Here is a 16,973-nt window from a genome sequence, read left to right as displayed (position 1 = left end):
TCCATGACAACGTATATTGTTCGACTCCCAAAGACTCTAAGCGCACTAAATTCAGGACAAGCGTCCCTCTATAAGAAAAAAAAAAGAAAAGTGAACAGCTACTAAACCTATGTCGAGATGGAAATATCAGTCCTGACGTATGCAGGATCAGTCAGTGACCTTTCCTCGATGTGCTCTCGTGGTCGTGCTAACAGCTGCGCCTCCTTTCAGCGTTGCGTGATCTGCAACTAAAGATGGCAGGATGGCGCAAGTCTTCTTCCGGTAGTCTCTCACTTCCTGGAAGGCACAATGAACGGTCACATTTACAAGAATATTCTGGCTGCTGGCTTGTGCTGCCTAGCTTATAAAATGCTTGACACTCTCTTCGCGCCCTTACAATGCCTTCGCATTGTTCAGTTTACGAAGCCCGAAAATTCAAGTTCAAATTCACTCAATTCCAATTCGATCATCATTTTTGTTTATTCATTAACGCATTGCTGCATGCAAACTAAGAAACTACACTTTTGAAAGAATGATTATTCAATGTATGCTGATGCAAACTCATGTTTATGCAAGTCTACTTTGAATGCATGCATACATGCGATAAAGAGTTTCTCGTGATACTGGTGCCACAGTCAACAAGGGTGCCGCAGTGATGTTCAAACCGCAAAACTTTGATTCCGTCTAGTGGAATTATTAAACAAAAACAAAAAAAAAAGTCAGGCACCAAACTTTCTGCTCACTATCACTGGTAGAGCCCATTGTTGTTATAACAACACCTCTTGATAGTTTTTATGCATCACATTAGAGTGTCGGCGGAGCACTACGAAATGGCAACTCGAAGATGCCGTGTCAAAGGCGTGCAACTTACTTCCAGTGTCGTGAGCCCGATGCGCACTCCTATATCTCTTCTGTCGTCCCTGTAGCTTGTCCAGGGCTGTCCATGCACGAACGGTAGATTCCTAGGATAGAACGCAGGGTGAAAGAAAAGCTCAAGAAACATGGCTATAGAAAGGCTCACTGTACGTATACAAAAACGTAAAAGTTGGAAGGTGCGCACTTTTGTGGCGCTATGCCGGAAGGCCCGAGTGAATACTTCTATAGACAAGGAATTTTAATAAAGTAGCGTGAGAAGGTTTCTTCGCTAGCAATACGAACAGTTTTATCCCTCTTCTTGATGTCTGTGTAAAGGAAATGGTGCCCGCGGTCTTTCGCAATGCAATGTAATATGCTATGCTCTATTCTGTTTCAACGTTAATAACGTTGCCCTCTGGAAATAAACGTTCGGTATATTGTGTTCTTACGATAAACACGTGCATGAGAATTACCACGGCTGATTGGTGCAATGTCACCGCTATGAATCGGCAAACCAGTAAAGAAAGAAATGTTTTGTTATACGTAACGTTCTTAAACCACAATTACGGACATGCACTGCAGACGATAATTTCGAGTTAGCGACGGCGCTTTGCACAAACTACCAGGCAGTTGCAAAATGCTCGTATGACTTAAGCGCTTTGTTGATCGAACATTTTAGGCTTGCTTCGCGTAGTTCTTAGAACGTGATAATTGTCTGTTAGCAGTTGTTCACTCCGTTTTATTTTTTACTACGATAGATGCCTAGCACCCGCTTTAGGATCTATTAAAGAAACTTTCCTTTGAGCCACTAATCAACTTTATGCCTACACATTATACACCCGGTTACATTGTTAGATGCGCACGTATTAATGTTTTACAACCAATCGGCGCTTTTTTACTTGAAACAAAGGTCATATCCGCCATATGTGATTGTTCTTGAACATATTTCGACAGGCATAAAGTCGACATCAATTAAAGTAAAATTTACAGGAGCGAATATTGGTTAGCCGTACATCCCGCTATAACTTGCGTGCTACATGTACCATGATACACACGCTGCAGCAAGTAAAAGCACATTTAACAAGATTACTGGTACTGAAGTCAAGTACCAGTGGCCCTATCAATAACTTGCCTTAATACCTAACGAAAATTACATATACATGCAAATCTATGATGATGTCACCATTACTTCAGTTAAAAAGTGTCAGTTACCTGTGAAACACATGAATGTGAACTTTTTAGTAAAATATATTGCTCGATTTCAGGCGTTTCTTGCCAGGGTGTGTTTCCTATCGTCACAACGTTTCTTTATTGTTCATCTTGAGGATAACTCCCACATCTTACGATGTGTCATTAAGGCAGATAGTCCAACTGGATCAAGTGGCGCTGAAGAGTACTATTGTTTCAGCAGTTAAGGAGGAATTCATTTAAAGAAGCGCACATTAAATCTTGACGAGAGAAATCGCCAGAATCTTAGAGATTTTCAATGTCACTCTGCCTATAAGTTCCTGGTGACTATCCACAGAAGAACAATTTGTGAGATATTACACCCAATATTTTGTTGAAATGGTTTCTAGATTTCGTGGAAGAGTCGCCGACAAATTGCAAGTCTGTTCGGTAAGCTTGGCAAAATGGTCGCGACGTAGCAGATAGCTACTATATCAAAGTACACAGCAGCAGCTACGCGCATTCATTTTCGAACCATAGCTTCATTATTGCTGGGCTGCAACATACTTCACTGCCGGAAGTAAGTCTGCCGCTGTCCAGGCAGACAGTCACATGTGTCTAAACGTAGACAATTTTTAGAGTGTGCGAGTGGTGCATAGATCTTCTTGATGACAGTTTGTTGACCTGTTGCCTAGCACTATTATCTATGACCCTTGCACGATGCCTACGCAATATGCACTAGTAAAAGATATCCTAGAACAGATCGTAATATATAGAATGGTAATAACGACGCAGAAGGATTCGGCGAAAGCGCAGGTTTCGAAACAGAATTCCTTGACTCACGTGCTTTACTCAGGGTACTGTTATGCGGCGATCCAAGCCGTCTGCTCTGTCGATTTCATACTTTTTTTTTCATAGCTTAACGGTTTGGCCAAGGTAAATATACCTGATAGCGAAGCTTCTGTAGAAGTCAATACGTCCAAAAGATGGCGGTTCTTCGGTGGTTTATGGGGCTTAGCGCCATCTGTATGTGGAGGGAACACTTCCGGCGGAAGAAAAAATAATGTGACGCCATATCCGTTAAACACAGAGGTGACGTCATTTTGTTTTCGAAGGCGCGAAATTTTTGTTGGCCTGCAGTTAGAGCTATATATTCAGATGCCCCGCCATTCGGCTTGATGGACGTTTCGAGCTTTCAGCGCGAAGAGCGATGCAGGAAAAAACCAGCCGTACGGTTGTCGAAATCACACCCCTGTACAGAACATACTTTCTTTGAAAGCCGACGAAAGCTTTAGGTGCAGAGTGCTGGTCCTATCGTCGGATGCCCAGACCGTCGGTCAGTGCAGTAACACGAAAACAACTACTCAATTATCTGGCGGTCGTAGCTCACTACTTTTGACTGAATAAGTTAGGAAGCGATGAAGCTACCCGTATCACCAAATTCAGACAAACTTCGACAAGCAAAAATCAAAACATTTGAGAGGGGCGTATTTCAACATGTGAACTTTACGAGCGTGCCTTTCTGCACATTTCAAGAGGTGCATCGCATTGCGAGGGATAACGGAGTCAACGCCCCCTGTAACGATGGGCGCTGAAAAGAAATGTATCTTTTAATAATAAAAAAATTAAATAAGCTTGTATTTTCTTAACTCGCCACGAATATGTAAAGTTGACCAGGAATATTATTTTCGTTGAATGACTCTAATTGTATCTCGCTTGAATTAAAAAACGCTTTCTTCTTTCCCAATGTTTGTTCCCTCCAAACATAGTCGTGCTTCAATCGCTGCTCCCATAACCACCCTTGCTGATGTCGGTGACAATTTCTACTGAACCGCTTTCGCCCGAAGCTTCGCGACCTGTTTGAATCGACCTTGGTTTGACGCCATAGCTGCGCCAGTTGCGGATAACATTAAATTGCTTTCCCGGTTAGGTTCTCTTTCGCGCTATTCACTGTCATTGGCATTGAAGCTTTAGACATGACGTGGCAGTACAGCCCACTTTTTTTTACTGTGGAAACGTACTTAAACAGGAGTTTCAGAGCTCACTATTCTTAAGCGATCATTTACTGGCAGCTCTTCCTCCACTGCACCAAGTCTATAGTGTCACATTATATGTGCGGACAAACGGCCCCCGAGTTAAGCAGGACAACGCTCCTGAACTGAAGAAGACACTACGCTTCTCAAGAACGATCCTGCAGTGTTACTGAACTGCAGTGACTTTTCCTGACGAGGCGCAACACTTCCATCTGCTTTCTAGAGCCGAGGTGGACAGACTGTTGAGTGGAGGTACGTTATAAGAAGCGAGGGTAGGTCAGTCTTGCCATTAGCGTGGGCCGTACCCCGTCTTGGCAAACGTGGACCATATGTCGATCATTCTTCGGCTAAGGTCCCGTTCTTGGGCGGTGGCTGCCCGCGACCCTTCCAAAGGGCGGCCGAACACAAAGTCCAGGTCCATGAAACGCGCCGCCCCCGTTGTGTCGTTGAAAAGCGCGAAGCTAGCCTTGTGATCGAACACGTAGCCGAACACCTGGTTCCGCTGCCTGGCCGCGAGCTCGTGTCCGAATTTCAGCAGGGGGCACGTGTAGAGGAAGTCGCCCAGCAGATCCAAAGCCCAAGAGTTGACGCTCGCCGTAGCTGCGTGTTTAAGACGCGAATGTAGCGCGGCGTTGACGCGACCACCAAAGTGCTCGCCTGCCGCGCACATCTGCGCATATACTGCTGCAGCAATTAATGTCCTGCGGATCACGTTCAATGCGTTGAAATATGCAAGGAGCAAACTTTAGACGATCCTGGCTGCGTCAGCGTGAAGCATCTGACGTCGCTGCAAACGCCGTAATATATCGACGGGACGGCTTTACAGGCGACACTTCTGCATTACGTAGTTTCTGTAGCGTACACGAAGAGGCGGATTTTGGAATGTGACCATGGTATTCAAATAAAGAAATGCATTTTTCGCGTTTGTAACATATACCACTAGACAATAAAACCATCTTGAAGAGCGATCATGCACCATAGTTGTATGCGGGTCTCAGGTTGATATCGCATGCGGGCCGTTCATTCTTGCCGGCTACTCGGCAAGACAGCTGCAACAGACACGGTCATCAACGTACACGATGGTTCACTAAGGCAGCTTTACATTAAAAAGCTTTCTCCGTCTTGGCGATTTCCGCAAAACTTATATGTAGATGTTGTATATCTGAGTATAGATTTTCTTTCAGTATTCTGAGAAGGAAGGACGACTGCCTTTTTTGCAGAAGCTAGAGTTGCAGTGAGTTTGCAAATTACCCTTATCGGTTGGTGTAGTGGTCTTTCGAAAAGTATCAACGACTTCCCCGGCGTTCCTGATGTGGTAAATGGTGTTTAGAAACATAGGCACAACGTGGTCCATGGCTGCGTTGGGCGGCGAAGTCTGGAAGCGAGAAGACGAAGAGACAAAACGACATGAATGGGAACTCTCCGCTAGCATGCCCACGAAAGTACTGCGCAGGCTTTCTTAGAGGACGAGATTTTTCAAGCTTTACTATGGCGGTTTTCTTGAAATCTCCTACGCGGTTCGCAGCATTGCCATTTGTTGTTAATAGAAAGCGACGGCTCGACAGGAACCAATGCTTTCTGTCATTGAGTTGCTAGCGGTAGCTTTTGCGCGATGAAACGGCGGATCAAAACACTTGTGTTACGATGACAACATTTGGCGCTTTTCAGAAATATTCTTATCATTAAAAAAGCGCGAAATAGAAGTGGACGAAACAGACATACATACATACATACATACATACATACATACATACATACATACATACATACATACATACATACATACATACATACATACATACATACATACATACATACATACATACATACATACATACATACGTACGTACGTACACACACACACACACCCGCACAAACAAATACACACTCATCTAAGCTCTTCCATCGTGTATCTACTTCCACCACGTGACACGCTTTCGACACTTCACATGCGTACACTGTTTTCCACTTTGACACTCCTAATGCTAACGCACTAAAAGTTCATTTCTCTTGTACTTTATATGGCTTCAATGCTAGCTTCATATGGCACGCAATATATTTTTATGGCTTATGTGACGACGCGTGGACTACTGGGCTGTTGGCAGCCACTGGAAGGCTATCTATCTATCTATCTATCTATCTATCTATCTATCTATCTATCTATCTATCTATCTATCTATCTATCTATCTATCTATCTATCTATCTATCTATCTATCTATCTATCTATCTATCTATCTATCTATCTATCTATCTATCTATCTATCTATCTATCTATCTATCTATCTATCTATCTATCTATCTATCTATCTATCTATCTATCTATCTATCTATCTATCTATCTATCTATCTATCTATCTATCTATCTATCTATCTATCTATCTATCTATCTATCTATCTATCTATCTATCTATCTATCTATCCAGTCTCATCTAATCTAAGATGACGGAAAGCGTGTACGTAGGAGAAGACACCTGACCCGCTTGAGGTAGTCAAAAAGGTGGGTGCCTTCGTTGCTGACGGTGCCCAACAGGAATCGCCGCCCGGTGACCCTTAACGAATCTTCGACGGCTGGGTGGGCGCGGCCCGATGGTCCAAAGTAGCGCACCAATTCGCTGGTGACGCGAACGATCTCCCGCGACGGGATGACCCTCATGCAGTGCGTCTTCTCGACCACGTCTCCGAGGGAGCAGTTGAGCAGGTCCGGCAGCTCGTGAGACTTGTCGTCAAAGTACCTGTGCACAAGGGGGGCCCACAAGAATTGCTGCACTCCTCTGTACTTCCGCTCTCCTCATCGTGCCGTTAGGCGCCTCCCTCTTTCCGGACAGCTTAAATCGGCTTGACTTTAGACCATCTGCTGAATGTAAATTCTGGGACTGTGGCCCCACCTATGGCAGGAGAAGAATGTTAGGTGCAATCTAGTGTATTTTTTGAAGTACACCGGACTGGATGACAGTTTGTAGCCCTCCTGCACATCCTCTTCTGTGCGCGTAATGCCGAGTCGCGACTTCTATTTCTCTTTTTATTCCTCATTTCCGTTACACCATAATAACCATAGTGGTAGACACCTATACAGATGAATAATCATAAGTTGGCAAAGTGAATCGTATAAGGTCGTTATCAGTACCTAAGTAGCATCACATAAAAGTCGGTAAACGTAGGCACGCAGCATGAGTAGATCATAAGGTCGTAACAGTTCACGGAAGACTATAGGAGAGGGATGAAATTATGTCGATGTCGATGAATATTGATATAATGATAAGACATTATAATGCCATTGCGTTACAGTCGCTCATGTATACCTTCAGGACAGCGAGTGTGCGCATAGTTGTGTCCGTGTTTCATATGGTGCGCGCCACGTTCGTACATTCAGCTTTTTGCACATTTATTTAACAATAAATACAATTCTTTAGCACTTTTCACAACACTACGCATGAACAGCATCGCGCCGGCAAGTGCTTACGTCATTATATTCCTTCATCCTGCTCTACTGTATCCTGTCAGCCATTTCCTTTTAACCTTTCTGCGGCGTTGTAGACGAGGGGCACACTTCTCCGGCTAACTTCTCCGCCTTCTTACTGTTTTTTTTTTGTATTCTGCCCCATCAAAACACACAAAAGAAGTGATCGGGTACCAAATGAGAGACGTTGTGCTTGTGTTACCTCCGAAATGGCGACTCGCTCATGAGGATCACTTTGGCGAAGCGCTCGTGGCTCCAGAAGCGCGGCCCAGACGTTTCGTCCTGGAGTAGATGGGCGCCCACAGACCACGCTCCGGACCCGCTGCCCATTAGGACAACGTCACTGGCGTTGCCCCCGAAGCTGGCGATGCGGTCGAGCACCCATTGCACGGCCATACGCTGGTCTCCCAGGCCCACGTCAGCCGGCGTGCATGGGATGTCGCCTCCCACTAGACAATCTGCCATCAGAAACAGGAGAGGTCATGGGCCTGCTCCTTACAGGGACTGTCATTATGTCCCATCGAAAATTTCGGCTAGATATTACGTGTTAGAAACCGCCGTCTGGGGAGCGCATCTACCGCATTACTTTTGGAATTCGTTTATGACTAGAAGAGACAGGAGGAATCAGAATGTTGCGTTCATTTATTCATTCATTCTTCAGTTACATATGTTACAAAATAAACATATTTACAAACATATTTTACAAACATCTCTGGAAGATGCCTTCGGCCAGTGGGTATTAAATAGGTGCATGATAGTGCACGACGGTTCATAGGTTCATGATGGTGATGTCTACTGCATGGCGAATTCATTTCCGAGCACCTCCAATTGCCCCTGTTTTCCGTGAACTGACTCAGTCACATACATCGGCAAATTTCACAGTCTATGAACACTATCTTATTCTCGGATATTCGCGGCCTCTCTCCTGTGGCAGCCATTCTGTTAGCTAATTAGGCCACTCGTTATCTTATCTACCTTGCTGCCAGGAAGCGAGCTTCACTGCTAACACAGGCAATCTCTCCCTATGCCTCGACTTGTGCCTGCAATCTACATTATTCCCCATTATTCCCATTATTCCCCATAGAGTTGAAGGCTTCGCCCATACCAGAACCGACAGACCGCGCCGCGTTCACCGTCACGAGCCCCGCCTACTTTTCACGTTTTGTTCTGTTCTTTCTTTGCGGCGCCGCGCACTTCATGTGTCGGTTTTTCGCGTTGCGCATTGGGTCATTTACCAAAGTAACGTGCCATCACACGCGTTGCAGGCAGCGCGTGTGATGTTGGGGCTTTATGAGTGTGACCTAGATTCTGCGGCAGGAAGCCGGGCACCTTGTACAAGGTGCTCCGCTTCCTGTCACGTGGTGACAATCGTCAGCACGTGACATACACACCACATTCTTATGTTTGTAATGCCAAACCGTTGTAAGGGTATATAAAAATTATCCGGCTGTGTGCGGCTCGTGGAGCAGTGCCTTGGAGGATAACAAAACTTGGGAGGATGATATAAAGTGCGCAGCGAGCGCTCTTAACAAACATTTATCGGCGTATTACGTTGTTTGCATACATGAGGTTAACGTTATGGAGGTTATATAGGAGGTTGACGTTATATAACGTTATGAGACAGGGAGGACGGGGTGTGTATTAAGGTACAAACGGGCGCAGCCTGCTTGCTAATTGAGAGTAAAAGGAGAAATGTAGCCGGGCAGGTCATGTAACACGTAGGGTAGATGACTGGTGGTCAATAGAGGTACAGAATGGGTACCACGCTAAGAGAAGCGCAGCAAAGGAACGCGGATGGTGTGTTGCAATGAGGAAATTTGGAGGTCCATATAAAGCGATGTCATCAGGAGCAAGTAGGAGTAGTTGGACATCTCTTGAAGATAGCTTGGACCAGTGGATATTAGATATGTACATGATGGTGATGACCCCATGCTAATCATGGTGGTTCATGATGGTTCATACGTTTATGATCGTGGTGCCTACTGCATGGCGGATTCATTTCCCAGCGATCTCCAATTGCCCCTGTTTTGCGTGAACTGATTCCGTTACATACATCTGAAAATTTCGCAGTCTATCGACACTATATTATTCTCGGCCGTTCGCAGCCTAACTTCGGCTGGCACCTGTTCTGTTAGCTAATTAGACTTCTGATTATCTTATCTACGCATTATGCAGTCTGAGAGACACCATTTCTTACTCTATGGTAGAATATCAGCTTAGCCTGTTTCTTCTCTAATCCACACCGCTGTCTTCGTGTCTCCTAACCCTGAGATTCAAGCTCCTCTCATTTTGCACGGAGAGAAGTACGATGTTCGGCTAGTTGGTGCATGGCTGTGAACGTTTGTGACGAAAGAGGGAAGTGGAAGAAAACAGAGAGCGACAGAAAGAACGCCAATCTAAAGGTCGGCACAGCATTAGTTACCAGTTTTCCACCAACTATGAATAATGCGACTGACAGAAGACACATAACCGGTCGCGGTAAAGGCGCATTTCCCTGGAAATGCCAGACGTGATTGATTTTGCAGATACGCTTAAGATGGCCGAAAGATGGCCGTAATGCACCATGCAGCGTGATAACGTCCCCGGGCACTACACCTTCTCTGGGAGGACACCCAATCAGTTTCGCCTAACGCAAAGTAGATGCAATTGAACTTGAAACTGGCGGCTTGGTCACGTGAGCGAAGTGCTCCTTTACCAGAACCAGTTGTGCAACTCCTGTAACTCGCGTTTCCCGCACTGGATGGTCGACTCACAGGTGCGAATGATTCGTGGAATGGCAGCGGAGATTACCGAATTTTCGTTGCTGCTCTTTCCGTCCACATCTTCATCCTTCCGCTTACCTTTTCGCGCCACTAACAATGACAGCTCCCGCAGTGCGAGTTGTCCCAATTTACCGATGTTGAGGAAGCCGAAGGCACCCAGCCGGAAGTTGGGCGCCACCACGACGAGATCACCAAGTCCCGCGAGCCAGCGGCCGTCGTAGTAGTTATTGTCGCCGTTCTGGAACTCGATCGCGTGGAAGAACACCAGTACTGTCTTCCGGCAGCCCGGCGTACTATACTCCGTACACGGCGTCCACACGTTGAGGTGAAGGCAGTCCTCGCTGGTGTACTCGTTGGAGAGGATTACCTGTGCGTTACACAGTCGCTGAATGCCTCTAATGGTTATATTAGCGACGGTGTGCCCTTTCGCCGACACAGTAAGTACGTTTAGTGTCCTGTGGCATTTCGTTTATAGGATGAGTCTCGTATTTTCGTCGTACGTCCGGCAGGGTAGCAAGAATACATAACCTCTGTAACTGCGGTGTGTACAGGCGCCCTCCCCGACTGTAATACCCACGGCGTAAAATGTAGGTACATAAATAAACAAATAAATAGATTAATTAATTATGTGCAAGATATTGGCCACGTATTGGGTGCTCGGCTGCAAATGACGTGTGGGCACGTATGCGTAACGGTGCTACTTGAGTACACTGCTCAGAGATTCCAAGTCATCATTAACATTTCTTTACGGTACTTATTAGCCGATGCGAAGGAGCAGGGCTATTTAGTTGGTCTGTGGTTCTGGCCAGTAGTGATGGGGTAAGAATAACGTCTGCATTCTTGTGCAGAAGGTATGGCACATGCAAGTTCTTTGGCTTGGAGTAATTGTTTTGTTTCCTCGACAATATCACGCCAGCGCCACACCTTATCCGCTTCAGCTATTTTCTGCAAGTGCATTTTTCTAGCCTCAGGTGTCTTGCGTACAAGATGAGCACGGTATGCTCCGGCTCTTTCTCCTCTTTCTTTATCTATCTATCAGCCACTTTGTTTTCGCGCAAGAAAAACAAGGCACCTGCAGAATACACCTGAAGCTAAGCACAAGCAGATTCAAAAAGGAAAAAGGGGAGAGGGAACCTGGCTCTGGGGACTTCCCTCTTAATCAACAGGCATCGTATCGAAACAGTACGAGCAAATGGACTGTTAAGTGTAGCTTCCCTTAATTTCGCGGTTCTACCGCAGCACCAACGCGTTACTATGACGTCACGGACTTAAAGTACTTTCGCGCGTATGAATCGTAATTACACATAAAACGAACTCAAAACTGCTTAGGCTGGAACTTCTGGTTCCTTAAGAGTGAACTATAAAAGCTTTTTATCGACAAAATAACAATAATCCCGAGCCGATGCTGTCCTCATCTTACAACAAAAAGATATCAATGAGATCTCATAACAGATTAACATTTTGCGTCATCCTCCGTTTACCAAGACTAGGCTCGCGCAAACATTGCCGTTTCTGATATTCAGAAAGTGTACCTTATCAATATAGCTAAACTTTACACACCATTTTGGTTACCCTTTAAAACTCAAGAGTGCTTGCCCAAGTCAGCATTTTACAGGCACTGGAACACGTGGTTACAAAGCTTATTTTAGTCAAAACACGCCCCAGTAGCAAAACCAATTAGTTGTCCAGTTACTGTGACAACCGATTACTTATTATGCGACAACCAGAACACATTTCGCCACGAGAACAAACCACGAACAAGCAACGCGCGCTGAGACGAACCTGCCCTTTTGCCGTGTACGGTTTCTGGACGCATCCGGGCTTCGGAGTCCTGGCGTCTATTTCCGCGTGGTTGTCGCCGGAAACCATGGAAGCATGCCTGCGTTCACAAAGAATAGGCGCGCAAGTAAATTTTCCACACTGCTCGCAACGACGGGGACACATGAGTACAGATAAGTTGAACCCCTGCGCCACGCAGGCCCTCCGATTGGGGCGGAGGCGTTACTGAACTAATCGAATTCCTCAAAGTAGGATGCGTCAGAAAAAATCGTAAAGTACAACCAAGAGACAAGCCACCGACTTGACAGTGTCGGATTGTAATTTGAACATAGCAGAAAACTTAATTATGTTACGGGGAAGCTCAAACACAAAACCCTGTTCCCGCGTTTACACCATTCGTAGAGCGGCGCGCAGCGCTCGGTTCCTTGCAATAACACCACCCAGATGGCGCTCGCCTCTGCGCATCCGTGGACCACGCAAGAGGCCGCGTTTCTACCAGAAAGCTCGCACCTTCGCCTTCGTGCATAGCGTTCGCCGCCAGCGTTTCCCGGTGGACATTATGGTTACATAAGCGGCAGTTGCAGGGAAGCGTGAGAAGCGGTCGGGGATCTTCGAATGTTCTCGCGTTCCACTCTCAAAGGTGAAGCTTAAGCGTCCTCCAAATTTTCCATGTTGATCTACAATTTTCCCATTGACACTATTCATCCAAATAAGATATTTGAGAAATTGAACAATTAATAAACACTAATTATGTAATTAGGAAGAAAGAAAAGCTAATCTGAGCATCTTCTAGCGATAGCAAACAACACTGCCTTGGTTCTGTCTAGCTACGTGGCATGTGTACATTTAAAACTTTTTGAGCATGATAGTTGGGACACCCTGTATAAAGATACAATAAAGATCTATCTACAACAATTTAAAGATATAATTTCCCATTGCCCCTGTCGTGCGCTATCTGATTCTAACTTGGGCCTTCAAATTTTCTAATTTTCTCACCCCACCTAATTATTTGCCGTGCTCATCTCTGCTACTCTTCCCTCGGCACCCATTCTGTAACTCTAATGGTCCCCCGGTTATCTGCCCTACACATTACATAGCGTGCCCAGCTCCATTTTTTATTCTTTTAATGGCTTTTTTCTGAAGTGCATGGTGGCCTGCAGCAGAGGTAGAAGACCGCGTTCGAAAGTTCGTAAGTTCGAATCGCCGTCCAGTCCACTACACCTTCAGGCTTGGAGTGACACGTTGTCTGACATCGGCAAAAAGAAAAAAAAAATGCGAGAGCCAATGGGGCTGTGCTAGTCCAGGAAGGACTAGCAGAATAGAAATAGGAAGGCCCAGAAACCAGAACAGGAATGGGTCTCCATGACGCAGTATTCGGCCTCTACCTCCTTCATGAGGCGTTGTGTTACCTTGGCTTAACTATAAGACGACGAGGGTACATGACTGACGATGCTTATGTATGATACACGCACTCCAAGCCAACGCCGCTGAGCAATCGCACACTAATTGCTGATTCCATGTGAAAGCCTATTTTCTTCTTTGCCCATGAATGGTACTTGAGGTTGCGAACAGTAATACTAATGTATATATATATATATATATATATATATATATATATATATATATATATATATATATATATATATATATTTATATATATATTTATATACATATGTAGATATATATGTTGTGATAGGAGTTTGGACTATTTGAATGTCGCGGCCGAATGCGCGTGACTGCTGTGCGACGGCGAAGGACGAGGAGGAAGAGAAGGACCGGTGTCTGGGTGGAGACGGCAGCCATGCGATCTGCCTGAGCTGCCTGGGCTGGCCTTCCGAACGAGCCGAGCAGTTCGTCTACCCAAGGCCGGTGTTCCTGGGTGTGCTGGCAGAACAGGCCGGGCTGTCCTTGAGCTTCAACCGGCCTGCTCCACTGCTCGGCGAGCATCCGACGCCGACATGTTCCGGTGCAGCTAAGCCTTCCGAACGGTCTACCCTGTGGCGGGCAGACGTCCCGACCCAGCTGTCGCGCGAGTGGCTCGTCGTGTGCCGGGCATCCGCCCCGGCCTCCAGCCCCTGCGCCAATCGCTGCTCCAGACTCATCTTTGCGCCTCTTCGTGCCGCGAGTGTGTGATACCGACGCGCTATCGGACGCCTTCCTATATTGACGCTTAGCTTGACCATACCTAAGCGACAGACACTCATGAAGGGAACTGTGTGTGTGTTATCGTGTACGTTATCCTAGTCCCGTCCCCGTGTTATTAAAGCTTCTCTGTGTTCATTGTACCATCCCTGTGTGTTTTAGGCCTGGGCCCACATCTTCCTATCAGATATGTATGTATATATATATACATATGTATATATATATGTATATATATGTATATATATGTATATACATATATATATCTTCATCACAAACCCGTTTTGCTTTATTCCTCGGAGGCATGTCACGCGCTTACTCTGAAACAAATAACCCATCAGCAGACGTCTTATAAACGTAAGAAATAGCGTCACGAGAAACTTTAAAGCTACAAGCACAAAAGCTAGGCAAATCCGGGTACTAACTATCATTCCCCTGGTAGCTGCATGATTTCTCCTCCAAAATATCCTCTAGTGGTTTGAGTAGGAAACTCTGCGCCACCGGTCACTTTCTTGTGTATTTGTGCATGTCTAGTATAGACGAAGCCCCAGAGGTGTCAGCCCGCGCCGCTCACAGCCATAACGGAGGATGTAGTACGTCTTTTCAACAGCAGGCGTCACGTTTTCTGTTAGTTCTATGAGGATTCTCGCTTGTCTCTTCGGCATATACTATATACGATGCACTGCAGGTTGACGGTGAACCCATCGAGCATTCGCGCCCGGACGCTTCTATGGTGGTACACTCACGCAAACCGCAGCTGTCCTTCGGGGCTGCGGGCAAACGGGATGCCCCGGAACATGTAGACGGGCCGGTTCTCGACGCTTGCCCGAAGCCCGCGGCAGGTTCCGAGTCCGGGTACTTCGATGTGCATCTCTTCGTCGTCCCAGGTGTGCATCAGCAACCACAGCACAGCCAGGGCGTTGAGGACGAACACCGACAACAGTGCCGCGACAAACAGCGGGCACCGGTTGTCTGCCGGGATGCTGTAAGTGGGGGTGGGGTGGTGGCCGTGGTGACGATGATTAATGAAGTTCACTGGCGCAGAGGCTACTATGAACGTAAAGCACCAAAGCAATGATGACAGTAGCCTCAATCTAATGATTACAATAGACAGTCAGATTGTCGGCATATTAGAGTGGCATGAAACTACCTTCGCAGATTCAGGCCAATGAGAGGAAATCCTATATTAAAGGCAGCTAAGCTGTCTCAGGCTGCCCTCACACCTTTCGGAAACACTGGATGTCTGTTTAGTCACTGCCTTTGACCTATGCAGGACTGCAAACGCATCACTATACCGATGCGATTCCTTCGCTATAGCAAGATTTTTCTTATGCTTGAATATATCCAAGCTCTGTGTAGACCTGCGCTTTTCCTTTCGAAATAATTAAACAAAGGAAACGCTATGGCATGACATAGTCGCATGAAAAGATAATGAAATTGATTTTAGACAAAAAGCCCACACGCGACACCCACAACCTTTGTCGATTTGGGACCCTCCTAGATAACATCCCCCATGGAGCGCCTGCGAGACGTGGCATGAGAAACAGTGAATATCGATTACTGGCTAAGACAAACCACGCAATAAATTTTTCTATTCGAGTGATTCATGCGCAAGACAACATTTGATTTATAACTCTTGATTACTACGCTTGAAAGCAAATATGGGGCTTCGAACCAGGTTGTGGTGTTGGATATCCTTATATTACTAAAAAAAAAGGTGTCTTGGCAAGCCAGAACAATAAAAGTAAGGACAAGCACATGTGCCCACACTAACTAACATTGAGCTATTGATATTTGCCAGTGTTGTCCGGGGTCACCTTAGCTGTTTGCAGGTAAAGAAGCACGTTTAATTCTACCGAGTAACCAAAGACTCAAACTGGAAACCTTGAACAACCTGTCCTGCTTCCTAAGGGCCAAAATAACTAAATGAACCACTGAAATTTTCGTGGACACGCTAACACACCGGCAATGAAGTTACGGTGTCCAGTTCAGTAGGCTGAGAAGTAACGGCAAACCGTGGCACGCTAGATGTGTATGCGAAATCATCCGCTTTCCCAGCGCTGTTGCTTCTTCATTTCCCGAGAAGCAATTAAGTAAACGGAAAAAAGTAATTATGGAAGTGATACGTTTCGCTGTCGTCAAGTACTTGCACGTTTGTGTGTTAGTGTCATCCAAGTCAAAGTAGTGAGTAACATTGCTTAGGACGCGAGAAAGCTTTCTTGTTTTACGGTAGCAGCCTTCCGGCAGAGTGTGCAATGGTTAGAATAACACACGTTTCGAAGCGTGAACCAAGGCAACGCTGTACCTTGAGAAGATGGCGGTGTCCGCGTTGTGGAATCCTGCTGTTGTCTCAGCAGTCGAAGGAATCGCCAAAGTTTGTTGTTAGCGCGAAGCTGTTAAGGAGAGGTCCACAATATTGTGTTGTTGCGGCGACCGCTGCGTTGGCCGAGGGCATACAGCGGCGAGGTCGGTATGAGGTGCCCATCAAAGAATAGCCATCAACACAATCTACGTCAGTGCCCCGCAGTTGCTTTTAGACGTAGTCACCCAGGGTGACAGAACAAAAAAATTCCCAGTTTCGCAAGAACTAAACGCAACGCATTGACAGTAATAGCAAAGTATTATACAACTACACGAAGAAGGTTCGTAGCTTTATCGCCCCTTTCTATTGCTGTAAACATTCGCTTGCTGATTGAAGTACCGGACATTGTATCCCGCGCACGCAGGGAAACATCAAAAGATCACTTCCGGTGATAACGAACACTCACTGCCACAACGCTCGCGTGCTGAAGAGAAAGAGG

At 46.0% G+C, this 16,973-nt stretch overlaps 1 protein-coding gene across 1 annotated transcript in view; it reads right to left on the bottom strand.

Moving 5' to 3' along the window:
* Positions 1-16,973, bottom strand: part of LOC129386384 (acetylcholinesterase-like) — a 42,916-nt gene continuing 25,943 nt past the window's right edge. The window contains exons 8-16 of the mRNA XM_055074239.2: positions 14,919-15,155; positions 12,037-12,133; positions 10,387-10,621; positions 7,695-7,950; positions 6,512-6,767; positions 5,286-5,409; positions 4,340-4,634; positions 851-941; positions 1-276 (exon numbers count right to left, since the gene is read on the bottom strand). Coding sequence (XP_054930214.2) covers positions 148-276; positions 851-941; positions 4,340-4,634; positions 5,286-5,409; positions 6,512-6,767; positions 7,695-7,950; positions 10,387-10,621; positions 12,037-12,133; positions 14,919-15,155 — 1,720 coding nt within the window. The 3' untranslated portion in view covers positions 1-147. The remainder of the gene's footprint in view (positions 277-850; positions 942-4,339; positions 4,635-5,285; positions 5,410-6,511; positions 6,768-7,694; positions 7,951-10,386; positions 10,622-12,036; positions 12,134-14,918; positions 15,156-16,973) is intronic.

Source organism: Dermacentor andersoni, chromosome 4 (genome assembly GCF_023375885.2).
Source record: "Dermacentor andersoni chromosome 4, qqDerAnde1_hic_scaffold, whole genome shotgun sequence".
Taxonomy (NCBI): Eukaryota; Metazoa; Arthropoda; class Arachnida; order Ixodida; family Ixodidae; genus Dermacentor; species Dermacentor andersoni.
The sequence above is the reverse complement of the archived record's forward strand: the minus strand, read 5'-3'. Positions and strand labels throughout refer to the sequence as shown.